Source organism: Galeopterus variegatus, unplaced genomic scaffold (genome assembly GCF_000696425.1).
Source record: "Galeopterus variegatus unplaced genomic scaffold, G_variegatus-3.0.2 Scaffold3307, whole genome shotgun sequence".
Classification (NCBI taxonomy): domain Eukaryota; kingdom Metazoa; phylum Chordata; class Mammalia; order Dermoptera; family Cynocephalidae; genus Galeopterus; species Galeopterus variegatus.
In genome coordinates, this window is record NW_007729418.1 from 46,482 (window position 1) to 64,726 (window position 18,245).

Here is an 18,245-nt window from a genome sequence, read left to right on the forward strand (position 1 = left end):
AAAAAAAAAAAAAAAGAAGAAGAAATTTATAGAGATGTTGTCTTTAGGCTGGCTAAAATAGACGGTAAGAAGGCATGTCCACGGAATGGAAAGTAACAGATTTCTTAAATACATGAACTATGGTTTCTTTGTCTAATTGGAATGTAACGCCCAAGTAATCCAGAAGTTACATCTACTTAATGGGATGCATTTTGTGATTCATTTACGCACATTGCCACCTCTGTGTGGCTGAGATTAGCATTGTGCTTACTTTGCATTTTTGATCATATACTAACTCCTAGTCAATGTGTAGGAGCAACCTAGAGGGATGTAGCCATCAGAGACTGAGATGCAGCCACACATGGAGACAGCAGAGAGTCAGCTGGCAGAGTTGTAAACTTACTGTGAAGACACGCATGAGGTTAAGCCACTAACTGTGCTTGGCTCATTTCTTTGTTACCCAAAGGATCTCATCCTTAAAGCCTGAGTTAAAATGCTCCCTTCCATTATGAAGACTTCTGACACTCAGGAAACAGAATTTTTCCTTCTATTGCACTCACAATCTCTGTCAAAGCAGTCATCTTATTGGGTTATAATCATGTGTTTGCATGTTATTTTCTGAGTGGAGGAAGAGGAGACATCATTTTCTTTCGTCATCATATGCCCCTCATTTTTTTTTCATCTATTACCTCATCAGACTTGGACAATTATTTTATTGGATGAATGCACCAAAAGTTATTTAAAAACCAGCCATTGAAAGCCTCTTGAAATAAGTAATGAGATGGTCAAACAGCTGTTTTAAGTTCCATGAATATTGATAAATACATGGCAGGAATAAAGATTTAGGAGAAAGAAAATAAGAAGATGTATTTCAGGGCACTTAGGTCTTGTAGACCATTTGTAGAGATCATCCTAAATTTTCAGTTTAAGATGTCTTCATCTTCTAAGACTTTGTAAGCTGGAGGAGTGCCAAGAGAGTCTTTTATGACTGAGCTTAAAACCAGTGGAAAATAGGATTCATGAATTCTGAGTTGGCGGGTGGTAGTTATATTGCTCCTCTCAAGGATTACAGTCCTTAAAATGTTTATATGTAGTTAGCATTAAATTTCTGCTTTCTCCTGGACAAAGAAATGACCACATCCTGGGACAATATGCTTAGTGATGAGGAAGGAGTTAGGATGGAAATGACATGTTAAGGGACCAGATCTTGCCGAGGATCAAAGGCTAATGTCCAGCATGTTCTCGGTCCACAGGGAAGGGGCGCTCCTTCAGGCCACTGCTAACCCATTTAGGAAATTATTGTTTCCGTTCTGAGTTATTTTTAATTTGTGCCTCCTTTTCTTTAATGCTTTTACCACTTAAACTCTTACCAGGTTGAAAGTGGCCTAATTATATTAGAAATATCCAGGACCTTTGAAAAGTGCACTTTCTTCAGTGGAGCCACATCTGCCATCGCCACAGATCTGACATAATTCACTTGCATCCTGAATTCTGTCTTAATCAGTTAATCAGCTTTCCAGGATTTCCCTTCTGAGGGATTCATCTTTCATCTTAGTGTGCTGTGAACATTGAACAGGTAGAAAGGAAGCCTTCCTTTGCCAAGGATAATTCTACTGTTTTTGATAGGTGGTACGTACATTTACAGCTAATCAATAAAATAGCTTGTAGCAGAAAGGACTAGGAAACGTGAGCTGTGCTTTCACAATTTAGAAGTAGTCATACTTTCTTTAGAAACGTCTTTTTTCCTCCTTTAAAATCAACGGCTAGTATGTTCTGAAGTCTACCCCCAAGTTTTTCAAGGCAGGAGGGAGATTTAGAAGAAATAAACTCAAGGGATGCATTCAAATGGCTGCCAAGATGCAGGAACCCTACTCTAATAAAGACTTCCAGAGCCCTTTCGTGGTGAACTTTCTTCAGCTGGAGTTGTCCAGGTGCAACCTTAGCATATTTTAGCCCAAAAGGAGGAGCTCTGTTCACTCTTTGTCCCTAACCTGCTTTGGTCTGGCAGTGAGCGTTTGGCAGATGTAGAGAGTTTGACGGGCACCCTCAGCAGCCGAAGCCCATGAAGGTGCTCTTGCTTCTGGGCAACCTCTTTGTTACTCAGCTCAGAACCCGTGGAGCCCAGCGCTTGAACCATTCCTGTGCTCCCTGGAGTGTAGGCTGAATCCCTTTGTGTACTGATCATGCGTGTTCCCCCTTTGTCACAGGAGGACTATGCCCAGGGTCCAACGATCCTTGTGTGGAGAAGCCGTGTCCAGGGGACATGCAGTGTGTCGGTTATGAAGCCAGCAGGAGCGAAGCCAGCAGGAGGCCGTTCCTCTGCCAGTGTCCACCAGGGAAGCTCGGAGAGTGCTCAGGTGCAGAATGGGGCAGAATAAGGAGCGTCTGGTTTCATATTTCTGGAACAATAGCCCTTGAGTAAATTACGCTGTCCAAACCATTGCAGAAGACATTTATGCAACATTTTCGTTCAGCATGGATGATAGCTAAAATCCACCTTCACATTTACTTGGGATTTATCACAGCCACAGTCTGTGCTAAAGGAACAAGTAAAGACCTGGATTCCTTGTGTAATGGAGAGACCACAACATGTATTCTCAATCATGTCACGTGGCTGTTAAGGGTGTGAAATTATGGAAAATAGAAGGTGGTTGGTTGGGCAGAGGAGTCAGAATATCTGTGGCATGGCCTTTGATGTTCAGAGGGCTGCACAAATCCATAGCCACCAAACAGATTGACAGAAGGTAGGGCTGAGCCAATCCTGTTGACCTTCCATAGAGTGAATGCAACGTAGAGTACCCAGTAAGCTAACTCTCCACTGGAAGTGTATAATTAATTAACTTCATGTTCCAGAAAGGAGAGGTGCTCATCTCTGTTTTGTATAAAGGAAGAAAAAAAATCAGTATTTACATTATTTTAATTCAAATGATCCTGTGTTTCTGACCCTCGCTCAATTTCAATACTTCATTTGATTCACGTGTTCTCTACCACGTCCTTCTAAAAAGAGTATTGTTCATTTTGGGTACCAATAGAATCCTCTTTTTATTATAGGATGTATTTAAAATACAGGCACACTGATACCCATTTTTGAATCTGAGAAATATTTATTGAGTGATGGTAATAATAGGAATAAAAAATAATTATGCCTACGATATGCAAGGCACTTTGCTAATAAGCATTGGGTTCTAAAAATGCAGACTTTGCAAAGAGAGAAGCATTTTGGAAGCAAAATGGAAGCTAAAGTTCTTTTATAGTTGATTCAAGAATGGAGCTGCCCACGAAGCAAAGGAACCATGAGGATGCTTACCTAAGTCCCCTAAGGTTTAGACTTAAAAGAAAATTATGCTGCCTCCACCCCAACACACACACCATGCACACAGGATGTGGATGTGTAGAGTGAGCATAAAGCCAACTCTCCTAAAGTCTGGTGTCACTTCCTGCCGATCTCCCTTCTCCTTTCTATGCAGAAAACTTTTGATTGACCATGATTATCGTCCATTTGGTATATTTTTACACTTCCCACCTTTCACCCCAGTGAACAGCTTTTCAGCAGTTTCTTTGCTTGTTAAAACATAAAACTGGAGGCAATAAAAGAAAGATCATGAACTCAGAATTGGGAAATGTGGGTTGGACTAAAGATCCTGGGAAGGGAAGCCTTGAAATTGATGGTCTGAGAGTGCAATTGTGATTGCACACAAATTTCCTTTAAATCAGTTACCTTTTTTCAACATTAGTGCAAGTGACATAAGTTGGCTATTTGGTGTTAGAATACCTGGGGAATATGGGGCCGGCCAGGTGGCGCACTGCTACAGTGCGCTGCTTGGGAGTGCGGTGGCGCTCCCGCCGAGGGTTTGGATCCCACATACAGACCGGCCGCTCACTGGCTGAGCGAGGTGCGGGAGCAACACCGAGGGTTGTGATCCCGTTGCTGGTCCCGGTCTGGTACGGGCGCAACACTGAGGGTTGCCATCCGTTGCCGGTCACAAAAAAAAAAAAGACAAAAAAAGGAAAAAAAAAAAGAATACCTGGGGAATATGGATGTTATTTGAAAATAGTTTGGTTGTCTTTCCTTTGTTTTATAGAATTGAAAATTGAGTGCCTAAGTGATGGGAGTGGGGAGGAGGCATGAAGAGGTATCTTTTAATAATGCTTGTTTTAGAAAGTGGGTTTGGGAATTTAGTTACACTAAGAAAGTCTAGATTATGGAATTTACTAAATTGCCCTTAGCATGAGATAACTCAGATTTTTTGGTAGCAGAATGGTTAATAATTTTTTCACTTTGAAATTAGAGTGTGTTGTGAAATGGAGAACCAGGTTTTAATCAAAAATGGTTTCTCCTCAATACTTTCATTAACTTCCCATGGTCTTTAATCAACTTGCTTGGTGATTGTTGCGTGATCTCATGTGTCCCTGCTTGTTTATGGACGTTAAAAGTATGTACATCTTCTCGTAATGGTCTTTTCAGGACACACTTCTCTCAGCTTTGCTGGAAACAGTTACATCAAATACCGGCTTTCTGAAAATAGCAAAGAAGAGGACTTTAAGCTAGCTCTGCGTCTGCGAACCCTGCAAAGCAACGGGATTATAATGTACACCAGAGCAAATCCCTGCATAATTCTGAAGGTAATTAAAATGGGTTATCTATTCCTGCAGTCACTACTAATGTTAGTATTTTGGCTTTTGGATCAGGGATTGCTGAAATCATTTTGTCTTTTAGGTTCAGAAAACCAGAAGCAGACTTTAGGGCAAGGGGGAGAAGCAGCAGAACTGGGAAGTGTGCCAACATCCTATTTCCTTTTGAATATTTAGCTTCAAAACTGGCTCTTGGAGGATGGGGCATCTCCCTCTCGAGTGGAATCAAGGGCTGGCCTCCTTTTAGCCCACTCAATAGTTCACTCAATAGTTCATTAGAACATATCTCCTAATCTATTCCACAACAGGGGTGGTCCTTGGAAAGGACTGGCTGTGTCCTCTTCCACCACATGGGTCTACCCCCACTGACCTCTGAAGGCAGCTTGTGTTCTTGCGCAGGGAGGAAGTTGAAGATCTGGGGTATGGAAGATTCCATATGTCCTATCATGACCCAAGTAGCCTGATTTTTAAATCTTTTCCCAGCCTCAGAAACCCTCCTGAAGCAGCTGGATTTCCTTTAGAGCAAGTCTGGTATTTGTATTCAGCTCAGGGATTCTGGTGCCTTCATGAGAACAACAAAAACAATAATAGTAACAGCTTTATGTGCATCATTAGTTTTTATTGTAAAGTTGATATAATAAATTTGTCATATACAGGTATTATCATCCCTGTTTGACCAAGAAGAGGATAGAGGTTCAGAGAGGTTAAGTTACTTACCTAAGATTGCACAGCTAGTAAGTGACATGACCTGGACCCACATTCCAGTCTCTCTCATTCCATGCTCTTAATCTCTGTGCTGTCCACAGCTCTCCATCTTGCCACTACAGCTCATTTTATCAAAAATCATGTTCTGGGCATCTGTAGACCAGACTCAGCCTTCTAGGATGGGGAAGAGAAGGAAGGGGAAGGAGGGAGACATGTTTCAGCTAATACTATTCTCATCAGGTTGCTGTACCAGCCCATTTTAAGTGCTCTTCAGAAATATTCAAAGTCTGTCCAGTAGAAAATGTCCGTCCAAGTGGAAATGGCTAGAAATCTTTTTCTTTCCAAGGTTCAGGCTCCACTAGGACTATGGTGGGCCTTTCTAGCTTCTGTCCTTTGACTGTTTGATATGTCAGATCCAAGTTCATTAGGTGACCCAGGCTTTAATCCTGAAGGTAGATGAGGAAAGAGAGGAATATGGGGCACATTAAATGCCAGTGGCTAATTTTAACCATCACAGACTTTTACTTACCCATTTCTGGTATTGCCAGGTATTACTTCATGGCCAGAATAAGTGAGCAGGGGGTTTTAGTTTAAGAGTTGACTTCTTTTGTGGCAAATCTCTCACTATCCTTATTCATTCAACTGAGAGAATAATTTCAGCTCTGGAAAGGAAAGCCACATTTCTAAACCAAAATGAGAGAAGCACTCTGAATGCACAGTTTTAGAGAACAATGAATTCAAATCAGATATTCATGGTGGAAGAAGAAAAATTCAAAAACCCAAGTCCTGTCTTTATTCCGTCCTAGCCCCTGAGGCAGCCTGCCTTGGTTAGTAGATCATTTTCTAAATAGTCCCTAGTGGTGGGGTTTTTATAATTGCTGAAAAGTTCTCTGCCCATTTAGAGCTATAGCTCGTAGGAGCTCTGCTTGGGTCTCACCGACCTTCCTCTCTCCTCCTTCAAGCTCTAACAGGGCTGCTGGTTGCAGAACATCCTTATGAGGCAAATACTTTCTCTTAGCAAATATCCTATAGAGCATTAAATTTGAGAGAGAACAAAAATATTGGGCCTGAATGGCTTGATCATAAAATGGAGCTTGTCATTTGACACTTCACTGGCAAATATCTAAAATGTGCAGATCCCTGGGGATGGGAAGGAAGAATAATTAAACCTTTTACGCAGCTCTGGCTCCTAAGGTATATTGTATTTCATGAACAAGCATGGTTCTGAAAGTTGTGTAAGTTGAATCTCTGTAAATGGAATAATAATAAATTAGAGACTGTTGCTATTTGAAGGAACCCTTCCATTAATCCCTTTGTGATGTGAATAATTACCTCCGATCTGTCTGTTCTCTAAGTTTGCTTTTCATATGTTGGGTTTGCCCAAAGCAGGACACAGCTGTACTGAACTACTGCAGATATTCTACGATGGTCGCCAGGAATATCCACTTAGGGGATTTGAATCTGTTTGCTTAACATTTTCAGCCTCATGCAAGATTTAATTTCATTGGCTTTAGGTACAGTATGTGCCTTGTACTTTGGTTCAACGACTAAGCTGAAATGCTTTGTTTAAATTGCCCCTCTTGGTTGTTTATATTTTCCTAGTCAGAGCACATTCTCTTAAAAAGTACTTAAGATAATCAGAGGGGTGAAGGGCACCCCTTGAAGACAGTTAAAGAACTGCAAGGAGACCTCAGGAAGTGAAAATACGTATGGACAGGGAGTACTGCTGTCTCGCAGCAGCAATAAAGTCATTCATTCTTCTGTCTACCATTGATACCCCTTCTTCTTCCAAAAGAGATTCGAGGCTTATCATAAACATTTACAATAAATTCAAAGCATCAGTAAGCTGAAAACAAAAGATTAAAAGCTAACCAATGAAGTGAGGAAGGGTAGGATATCATTACTGAAAAATCTAGACTAAGGAGAACTACTTCAGTTGAGCACAAACCATAACTCTGAGTTTCCTGGCAGCCAAAGCAACAATGAAAACAGGGGGTGAGAGTCTGTGACTCTTCTCACATCTATAAAAGAAACATGCCAAATCAACCAAAGAGTTGTGAGGAGAAATCATCAAGAAAGCAAACTTTTTCTCTATGTCAATCTTTCAGCTCCAATATTATGGCAAAAGCAAAAGGTGATCTTGGTTGCTAATCTGGAAATATCACATGTTTTATCTTTTGGGAAAGTTATGAATGATACTTTGTTTCATTTTGATGATTCTCAGACATGGCTAGCTTGCAAACCTAGGACTAAAAGGAAGACAGGGAAAGCTCATTTAGCTTGTAAAACAGCCCTCTTGGAATGGCCAGATCATTCTCACATAGATCAAAAGAATAACGGGAAGCTCCTTGCAAGATTCAAGAGTTTCAAGGATATACGAGTATGTAAGAGTATCACTGAGAAGTGAGTTAACTTATAATAATTACACTTTATAATAATAATAAAATACATAAGAGTTTACGAAGTACTTTTACATACATATATTTTTGATTTTCAGCCCCCCTTACATGTAGGTATGAGTGTCTACTTTTTGCCTGTGAGGAAACTGAGGCACAGAGAGATTCGATGACTTGCTCAAAGAGACAGTCAGTCAGTATTGGGTCTGGGCCTGGGACAGAAGTAAGCGGGTTGATAGCACTACAGGAGTATGTGAAAAGAAGAGATTCAGAGGGCTGGAATGATCATTTGCCTATTTATTCATTCAAAACATATTTTTTGAGTACTTACAGTGTTCCAGATAGCTATTAATAGCAGCCTCGAAAGTAGACTTTTTAAAAGTCCCCTTCTCAAAGATTATTTAATACCCTCTTACAAGTTCCGTGATTATGGTGCATTTGCTAGATCCACCCACCGAGGATCTGAAGCAGTAAGATTCCTTGCCATAATTTACACTTGTTACTCAAAATCCAACTTTCCAACAAAATGACTTCTTATAGCTCTGATTCTTGTCTCCCAAGCCGCAAGCCAGTGAAGATCTGGGTTTAAAGTACATCACTGATTTCAAACAACCTTAAAGATGTAAATATTTTCTAACATTAAGGTGACACTCTCTGATTTATGCATTTCATTGAGCAAATTACTAGCCGCCCCCACCCCCAGCATATTATTTCAGTGTCATGGCTATAGACTTTTCTGTTTCATGCACACCTCAGTTCCCATTAAAATAGCTTGCCCTCTGGTTTAAGAGCTTCATCCCCTTAAAAGAGATCTTTTAAAACCAGGTAAACCATATTCTGAAGACAAGAAAAAGTAAATACGATCAGAGTATATTTTTCCAGTATAAGAGGACTTAGATATAAAAAGAACAAAGTGTTATTTTCTCTTCCAGGCATAATATACCTGTGAAAGAGCAAAAGATTATTAACTTTTCACAAGGTGAATTCTAGCAACAGCATTCTAACTTGTCCTATAAACAAGACTGATAATTCCAAACTCCTAGAATTTTGGAGATCCAGATGATTTTTGTTTTTAAAAGGATAAGAATCATGTAGGCCTATGGCTTCTTCATTCAGCAATGTTGCTGCTATATTTTTTTTTAACCATGCTCAGTATTACTATGGGATAATTTTACATTCCTTAGTTATAGAACTTCTATGTGTGTGAGTTCATCAGAGTTGAGTCAGTTCTCCTGGGTGAAAGTGTAACTTAGTGACTATTCAAAGAGGTAGGGGTGAGGGAGGGGAATGAACCACATAATATATTAATTAACTACCTTTTTATAAAAACTTAAATGAATTGCACACTCACCACCAGACTTTCCATGATAGACTAGGGACACCATTTTGCAGTCACAGAGCAAAACAGCAGAGGGACTGTGGCAGAAGAAGGTAGTCCCCAAAGTCTATTTGATCATTTTATTACTTGCATTGAAATACAGATATGGATATTATCCAGGAGTGTCACTGAGCACATATTCTGGTATGATTTACAATATCAATTTGATCCATTTTGTTGAACCAAAACAAACAAAAAAAGCAGCAAAGGCAATAGCATAAGATTGCACGTGAAAGCTCCCTGAAAAGAAAATCTGTATTTGTCTTCAGTCTTTTTACACCCATAATTGACGTTACAGAGTGGAGGATGCGTGTACTGTGTATGATGTGGCTAACCATTCCACAGTGGACACAGTATCCTTGTGAAATAAGCCACAGCAGTTCTCTCTTCACTCCAAACCCAAACCCGGAGGTGCCAAGCCATTCTCACCAGGTGACCTGGGTGGTACCTGTCAAAACCTGCATTAGATTTAGCATTCCTAAATCCCCAGGGCTCTGCCTGGTTGACGAAGCCCCCTGCCTTCCATATACATACATTTATGTGCATTTATGTGGCATGGACCTATGAACTTTGCATGCAGGATGAGAGGGTCCTTGGAAACACAGAAGTGAGAGTCCCTAAGAAGTAGTTGTCTGTGGAACATACAGAAGCATAGATAGAAAAATCATCCATTTGTGAGAATGAATGGTGTCATGATAATCCCTAAGAGGTCCACCATGAGTAAAACACATTTCAGAAAGACTGTTTCAGCCTGTTTCTGTGAATTCAATGACATTTATACCTTCTTGGCTGTCAGTGACCTGGAAGGTCTGTGTTGAATTGTCATTTCCTTTCCTTTCCTTTTCTTTTTCTTCTCTCGACAATTGTTTGTTCTCTGCATGGAACTACAGAGGCCGCAGACCTAAATGAAGGCCAGCTCCCCTGCACGTCTCAGACACTGGCCTCCCCAACATCCTCTTGCTGGGTCACAGACATAAGCCAGAAAGGAGCTTTTGTCTCACAATTTCTGGCTGTGAATCTCTTCATGGCCAAATATAAACTTGCTGGCTAGACATGGGTCCTGCCCTCATTCCCTGGATCCTAAAGCCACCTTGCATTTTTGAGAAATGTAGACGAGGGTGGATGATAGAGGATTCAAAGGCCAGCCTGTCTCTTCAGCAACAGGTGAATCAGCTCTCCATGAAGGACCAACCCCTGCTCAGCAGCTCTCTCCAGCCAGCGTCCTTCAGGAGCACAGGCTTTCCTCCTGTGTGTAATGTCCCCCAGGGGTAGGCTCTTGGGGGAACTGGATGCTCTCGCTGTACCAGTGCAATCAAAAAAGCAGGATGGTCTCTGTTGTAGCACCCCAGACCAGGGGCTGGGAGCATCCACATCTGAAGGGCCAGATGTTGTTAAAAACACATAAATCTAAGCAAATGGCCAAGCCCTGAGCACTTTGTAAGGTAACCTTTACCTAAATGATGAGCAGCCTCCTAAGGGACTGTTATAAGAATATGCTAGTATTTAATATTCAGAGGTTTTCAAATCTTAAATGTATATAAAGCCAGGACTAGAAAAGCTGTTATTTCTACCTGGCCTCTTTCTCTCCCCTGTAGCACACTTACGTTAACTTATTGGAGAAGTGTGTGTGTGTGTGTGTGTGTGTGTGTGTGTGATTGTTTGATTTATGGCCATCTTTCCCACCTGGCTGTAAGAGTGTGTGTGTGTGTGTGTGTGTGATTGTTTGATTTATGGCCATCTTTCCCACCTGGCTGTAAGCCACATGAGGGCAGAGATGATAGCCACATGAGGGCAAAGATGATACCTCTTTTTGCTCACCGTGGTCTCCCCAGCACCAAGCACACTGCTAACACATAGTAAATGTTCAATAAATACTGATGAGTTCACAGAAACCATTCCTGTGGTGGCAATGTCTAAGAAGGGTCCAGAGAATAAACAGACCCCTAAACAAGACATTGCTGTGAATTTTAAAAGGATGAAGAAACCAAAGAATAGGAACATTGATAAATATAATTGTGGATGCCTGAAGCTGTGCTCATACTCATATTACTAATTACAAGACGATTTGTGAAATATCAGACACACATTTATACGGCAGATAATGGGGAGAGAAGTAGCTGTTAAAAATCAAACCACAGCAGATTATGCCTGGATCAAAAGCAATGTCCATCTCACAGCCTTCTTGTGACGCCTGGGGGCTGCTGGCTGGGAACAGTGTGTACGGGAACATATTGCCAGATGCATATTAAAAAGTGCTCCGCTGTTCCCTCCCCGCACAGATTGTGGACGGCAAGCTGTGGTTCCAGCTGGACTGCGGCAGCGGCCCTGGAATCTTGGGCATCTCGGGCTGCGCTGTCAACGACGGGAGCTGGCACTCGGTGTTTCTGGAGCTCAATCGCAATTTCACGAGCCTGTCCCTGGACGACAGCTACGTGGAGCGGCGCAGGGCGCCCCTCTACTTCCAGACGCTGGGCACCGACAGCGCCATCTACTTCGGCGCCCTGGTGCAGGCGGATAACATCCGCAGCCTGACAGACACGCGGGTCACGCAGGTGCTCAGCGGCTTCCAGGGCTGCCTGGACTCGGTGGTGCTGAACAACAACGAGCTGCCGCTGCAGAACAAGCGCAGCAGCTTCGCGGAGGTGGTGGGACTGACCGAGCTGAAGCTGGGCTGCGTGCTGTACCCCGACGCGTGCGAGCGCAGCCCGTGCCAGCACGGGGGCAGCTGCGCCAGCCTGCCCTCCGGGGGTAAGTGCCTGCGCGTGGGCACTCCGCCCGGGGGTGAGGAGAAACGCCCCTCATTGGGACCCCGCTCTCACAGTCAGAACCAATCCCAGGGGCCTCCTAGCATCACACTCAAGATGCTCGTGGAGCTTCTTAATCCGCTTTAGGGAAGTCTCAGAGCTCGACGATGCCAGTTTAGCCAATCGTTTGCAGCATCCCACTGGTGCAGTGCGATGGCCCCAGGAGCCCAGAGATGCTATCAACTGCACCCCCTCTCCTATCCACCCTGCACCCTTCCAGACCTCAGCAGCTTGGACAAATAGGACCCCCTTTTAAGTACAGTATGTGCCCTCCTGAGCTACCTGCATGCCACTGCAGCGTGATGGGGAGCAGTCTGAGTTATGACACCTTTGCACATTTAATTGCTGATCAGACGTAGACATATAACTGTACTAGAAGCTAAAGAGGGTGAGCCACCGCAGGAATAGAAATATTTGGAACATAGTTTTGGAATGTGTGCATTAAAAATAAGTCTAGTGACAGCTCTATAAAGGAGTAGAAAGTGAAGAATAAGGGGAGGGAAATTTACATGAAATCTCAGGACAGATAAATAGTCAATTAAGGCATGATGCTTTACTATATTTTCCCTACAGACGTACATCATAAAGAAGAAAGAACAGGGCAGGACAAAGAAAAAAAATGGATTTATAAAGAGTTTCTATTATATGAGGGAAAAGCCAAGATTAAATCCTAGGAGTCTAAAGATAAAAGAAAGGATCCCTGACTTTACCCGGATTCAGAGTCTGTGTTAATGTTAATGTAAACTAGGTCAGGCATTCTCCCGGTTGAAGGCCTGCAACCTTTCAACAGCCCAACCACTGATTTCACTTCAGCCCCTTTGCAGAGTCACTCAGCAGTGGAGTGATTAGCAAATTTAAACCTTCCTCACAAATCACTTAGCGATCTGCTGTGCTCATTACGATCTAATGTTCTTGAAGCCCAACTCCAAATTTAGAGTCCATTTTATTATTAGAATGTTATAAACTGTCCATGAGATGATGCACTGTGGAAATACAGATACCAAAGTTGTTTAGACTTGTGTATGTTACTGCCACAATAAGGGCCAAGTACCCTGGGGGGAAATTTCTGCCGTCTCAATTTAAGAAATCTATTTGCTGTTTTTACTGTCTCAGCAGTATATGTAAATAAAGAGTTGTTATGGTGCCATAATTCCCAAATGATGGGCAGTAACTATACTTCAGTGGTTCTATAAACCAGCCCATTATGACAAGTCATGGCCAGTTTTTCACCAGGCAAAACAATTCTGCTAGTGTGAGCCATCTACAATATATAAAAGGAGCATATAATTAAATTGGGTTGAAATAGAACACCACTCCATGTCAAATGCTGGGTACACAGCCACAAATTATAACATACTTTTAACGATGGCAGGACATTGTTTTTGCTGGCAAAGCTATGGGCAACAACAGTGGGTTATCTTTAAAATAATAATAATATTCACTGTATGAAGGAAAAGACTGGAATCTTGCTCTTTGGTGTACATTTTATTTTAATCTTTTTAAATGACCATGAAATCCTTTAACTGAGTCTTCAGTGCAGTTATATTAATTGACTATGATCCACATGAGAAACAGCAATGTTCTCTATTTTTCAATCTCTTAGTTTAACCAGATTTGAGCACTGAGGACCCACCTGCCATATACTTTTCACATGGCCTAAAGAACTTGCCTTGCCCGCCCTGGGGGCCTGACCTTGCCTATAGAGCACACTCTCTCATATACCTCTCTGGCCCCCTGTTCCCCATTTTCTTTTAGGATTGGGCTTGTGATTGGGATTCCACAACAGGGATGAGACCTTGGTTTCTAAGAAAAGGAAGAAAACCCACTTTCTTGCCCTCATTGTCTGCTCATATCAGAGGAATTTTGCTAGCTTCCTGTATACTATCTACAAATTCTCTAAACTGGTGCCAAACAGAGAAGGGGAAAAAAGCAAGGAAAGAAAGAAACAACAATTTGGCCTCTACTTTATATCTGTGAAACTATGTAGCTAATTATAAGGTTACTTTAAATAAAAGAAAAATCCTTTTAGCTATGAGTGATAATTGAAAAAGAACAATTAGACTGAGTCTTAACGAAAAATATTCATGCCTTCAAGAATTCCTTCTGGCTGCCAGAGAAGTCTAATCACAGGAAGAGAAGGTCTTGGGCCCCTAGATCAAAGGCTGGGATGCATGCAGTATTTAAAGAGGAAATCTGGGCTAGAAGTAGAGTGAGGAACTTAAGATATGACTCCTCTCACACAAGCGTGCTGGTAACAAAAGTTAATTGTTTGGACATCTATTGTTTGGAGCCTGTGCTAGATGTTGCTCTAAAATGCCAGGACACATACTATAGCGTAATTATCCTTTTCACCTCTGAAGAATGCTGGAGTATTTGTCATTGGCTCTCTTGGTGACAGACTCCACTCTCAAACTGTGGCTGTCCTAGCGCATGGTCCCAGAACACTCAGAATCTTTAAAGCAGGCAACCCACAGCAAGAAGCGTTTTCTTTCAGGGATACAGGATTCTGCTCTAACCATCCCCAACCAAACCCAGTCAAATGCTTGGCGTGAAGGGAAGGGAAGCCGCGTCTGCTAGCTTGGAATGACATGGTCAGCAGGTTTGACCAGTGTTATAACTGTGGCTGTCCCACGAGCAAGCCATAGGAACCCCAGGGGAGTCAAAGCCTAAAACGCTGACTTATAATAAGAGTATAAATATGACTCTATAAATCAACCACAGAGGGAAGGCTCTGTCTTTGTAAAGCCCTAAAATTATATGTATTTCATAAACATGAACTGGAAATAGCAACCACTGTGGAGAAGAAATGGCCAGGTCCCATTCAGACCCCTGCATTTCCGTACCCAGTGGGTAGGGAGCAGCCCAGTGAGCACCCACAGTCTGAATAAGGAGTGCTCAGTCCTCCATACTTACCCTGCTCAGTTCATGCCCATTCACGGAAAACATTAACTGAGGCTGAGCTATAATTTGGTGAAGCAATGCACCAAGCCAGGCAGTCAGCAGGCTAGAAATAGCCTCTCAGACAGCTTTACATTAAACTAAAAGCCTAAATCCTGAAATGACAAGTTGAGTAAATGTTTAACTGTTAACAACTACTATTTGTTAGACTCTTACTATATGCTTGGTACTGTGATAAGTGCTAACCTTACAAGTGCTAATACACTAGGACATTTAATTCTAATAATGCTCTGAGATCAGTACTATCCTTCCCTCCCACCTTCCCACCCCCATTTTACAGATTTAAAAAATCGGTCAGAGAACCTAAGTAACTAGCCTAGTATCACACAGCTAGTGAAGTGGTGAAGCCAGGATTTGATCCAGTTTTGTGGAACCCCCCTCCCCCCACCCCCAGAGCATGGCCTCTTAACTCTTGCTACTCAAAGTGTGTTCCTGGGACCAGCCACACTGTTGTCTCTGGAAATGTTAGAAAGGCAGAAACTCAGATGCCACCCCAAACCCACTGAATCAGAATCTGTATTTTAACAAGATCCCTAGGTGATATACTGATTTCTCTTCCTGTCTCTGAACTTCCCTGAAACCTGGGAAAACTTCTAGTTCTTTTTTTTCCCCTCATATTGTATATAGTGTTTCTCAAACTCGGTGATATATCAACATCACTTAAGGACCTTGTTAAAATGAGACCTTGTTATAGAAGTCTCTCAATTCTTAATGAAAAAGGAGAGTCTATTTACTTGCCTCCATCATTTGCCTTCCACATCAGAGGAATATTCTGCTAAGTTAATGAATCATATTTGCACTTTCCTGAGCTTTACTGCCAAGAAAATTTCAGTGAAAGTTCGAGAGGAAAAACGGACTCAAACCTCCAGAATCAGAATCTACAGGGTGGATTGTAACAGGACTCTAAAGTGGTTCTGTGCATATCTGAGATTGAGAACCACCAACACTGGGAATCCCAATAACTGTATTTGCAGGAATGCGAGTCAGTGAATTCCAGGAGAAGTAAACAGACGTAGGACCTTCAAAAATTGAAAGTCACATGCACAGGCTGCATTTTTTCAAAGCTGTTTTGGTATAAAGATGAAGCTTTGTTCCTCAGTCAGGAGTTTTGGGTTACCCTGAGCTCCCTGTTCAAGGATAAAAGTAATGTCTATCCACTTCCTCTAGACAATTGTGAGTGTTCTGCCTATCAGGTTGCATGAAACAAGATCTTGGATGTTGCAAATAGTTGGGTGTAGAAGTGTTTTCAGCAACAAAGTTCCCATCCTATTTTGGGCCAAGTTTTGCTGAGTAGTTTTTGTCCCCAACTTGTAAGGGTCTGGATAAATTCAGTCTATCAAACTGAAGTGCCTCCTTGGTGCCAAGCTCTGTGTTGAATTCTGGGTCCCCTCATTGTCTCTGTGACCAATGTGTGCTACTGGCGTAGCCTCCCTGCGGCCACTCATGGCTAGTTTAAGGGAATTGAACAGTTCCTTGTACAAGGATACCTCGAAAAGTTCATGAAAAAACAGAATTAAAAAATAATATGAATCTTTCCATGAACCTTTTGAAGTATCCTTGTATGTTGCAATTATACTGGCCCAGAGGGCCACAGGGGCACAGAGAAGGCAAAAGCTGGACTCCCGGTGAAAATACTGTGGACATAGTTTGGCTAAGTTTTTCACATTAGGAAAAATAAATGTGTTCTGGGTGACTTTCTTTTAAATACTGAGTTAATCTTTTTTTTGGGGGGGGGTGTGGGGGGGTGTATCTTGGAAAATACTCCTGCTAACAGCATTAATACTTACAGACACTGATAGAAAAACTCCAAACCCTAAAGTAGGTCATGTCCAGACACAAAAGAACATACAAGAAGGTGAGAATATACTGTGCACCTAATGTTGTTAGCACACTAAAGGTTTCCAGATCCTCAAAGAAAATATTAGAAGCTTCGCCCAATATACAATATATGAAATGTGAGCCAGCATTCCTAGGGGAAGTTATAGGTCTCACCTTCAAAGGTTTTCATTTTACAAGATCTGAAGGCATTGCATGTACCTTACTTGGTGAAAGAGAAAAGTCAGAGTGACTAAGAGTTGAAAAATTGAAAGTAATGATAGAGGCCCTGATCTGCGGTTGAGCTCATCCCCACCTGCGATTAGCATCTCATGTAATAATGCACCCACCAGTTTTCTCCTGCTAATTGAGGTTCTCATGGACTAGAGGCTTGAATGGTTCCCAGTATTCAGCCTAAAAGTCAGAGTAAAAAAACTCCCATGGCTTTCAGTGGTTTGGTTTATGAGCTGAAGCTGATTTCAGAATCCATAGTAATTACAATAATTACAACAATAAAGTACCTAATGTTTGTGTGCTGCATTGTGGTTTATAAATGCAGAAACCTTATTATTCCCTATGAAGTGGGTATTAGTGAGTCTCATTTATCAGATAAAGAAAGGAGGTTCCTGGAGATCAGGTGGCTCAGCCATGATCACACTCAGCTGGTGGGTAATAGCCAGAACTTAAACTTGTACCCAGGGCTTCTCCAGCACATTACATCTGCCTCGCCCAACTGTGTAAGTTTTTGGAGTTTCTAAATGAAATCCATAATTCAGCAAGCATAGTGTTTGATGCTGACTTCAGATCCCAAGTGCTAGTTACACATTTGTCATTATTTTCACCTTTGTGCAGCAGGCAGATGTTTCCTTATCAAGGCAGCCAAACCCGTTCAGAATGATGTTCACCTCCACTAGGGGCCAGGGCAGAGGGTTGAGGCCATTACCTGGATGAATCCGGTGGAAAACAACTACTTAAGTCAAAGGAGCAAGATAGGAATTATCTTGATTATTTGCCTCTACAGCCCAAATTCATGCTGTAATTGCTTATACCATTTCTGTTTTTGCATTTAATAGGTTTTGCAATGTCCGTTTTTGAGCAAGGAAAGGAGGAGGCATTTTAAGTCTGTCTGGGTGCAGATTTCAAAATCATCTGCATATGCTATAACTAACTAGAAGGATTATAAACAGGAACACAGCTTTGAGGCAAGGCTGAAAAATACCTCTCATTTTGCCAGGATTTGAAGGGGAAGAAGCTATGCCTTTTTTGTACATGTATCTCAATGCTAGTAGGCCTATTTCCTTTTTTAAATCTGAGAACTGGTAGAAAGTGCTTCTGCCACTCGATAGCTGTGTATGTAACCTTGGGAAAACCATGTTATTTAAGCTTCAGTTTCCTCATTTGTGAAATAGGTATAACAATAGTATTTATGGCATAAGGTTGTTGTAAGAATTAAATGAGGTACATGCAGCGCCAAAGAAAGTTCTTAGAATTTTTCCAATCACATAATAAACTACTGTTCTTAATGACTTCCTTTTTTGACACTTTCCCACCCCAACAAGAACAAAACTACTTTTTTAA

General features: G+C 41.8%; 1 protein-coding gene across 1 annotated transcript in view; it reads left to right on the forward strand.

Annotated features, from left to right (window-relative positions):
• LOC103600327 (protocadherin Fat 3-like) overlaps positions 1 to 18,245 on the forward strand; it is a gene marked incomplete at its 5' end in the record, with an annotated part of 83,038 nt that overhangs the window by 46,182 nt on the left and 18,611 nt on the right. Inside the window, 3 exons of the mRNA XM_008584597.1 lie at positions 2,187 to 2,336; positions 4,445 to 4,602; positions 11,370 to 11,838. Of these exons, the coding sequence (XP_008582819.1) occupies positions 2,187 to 2,336; positions 4,445 to 4,602; positions 11,370 to 11,838 (777 nt within the window). The remainder of the gene's footprint in view (positions 1 to 2,186; positions 2,337 to 4,444; positions 4,603 to 11,369; positions 11,839 to 18,245) is intronic.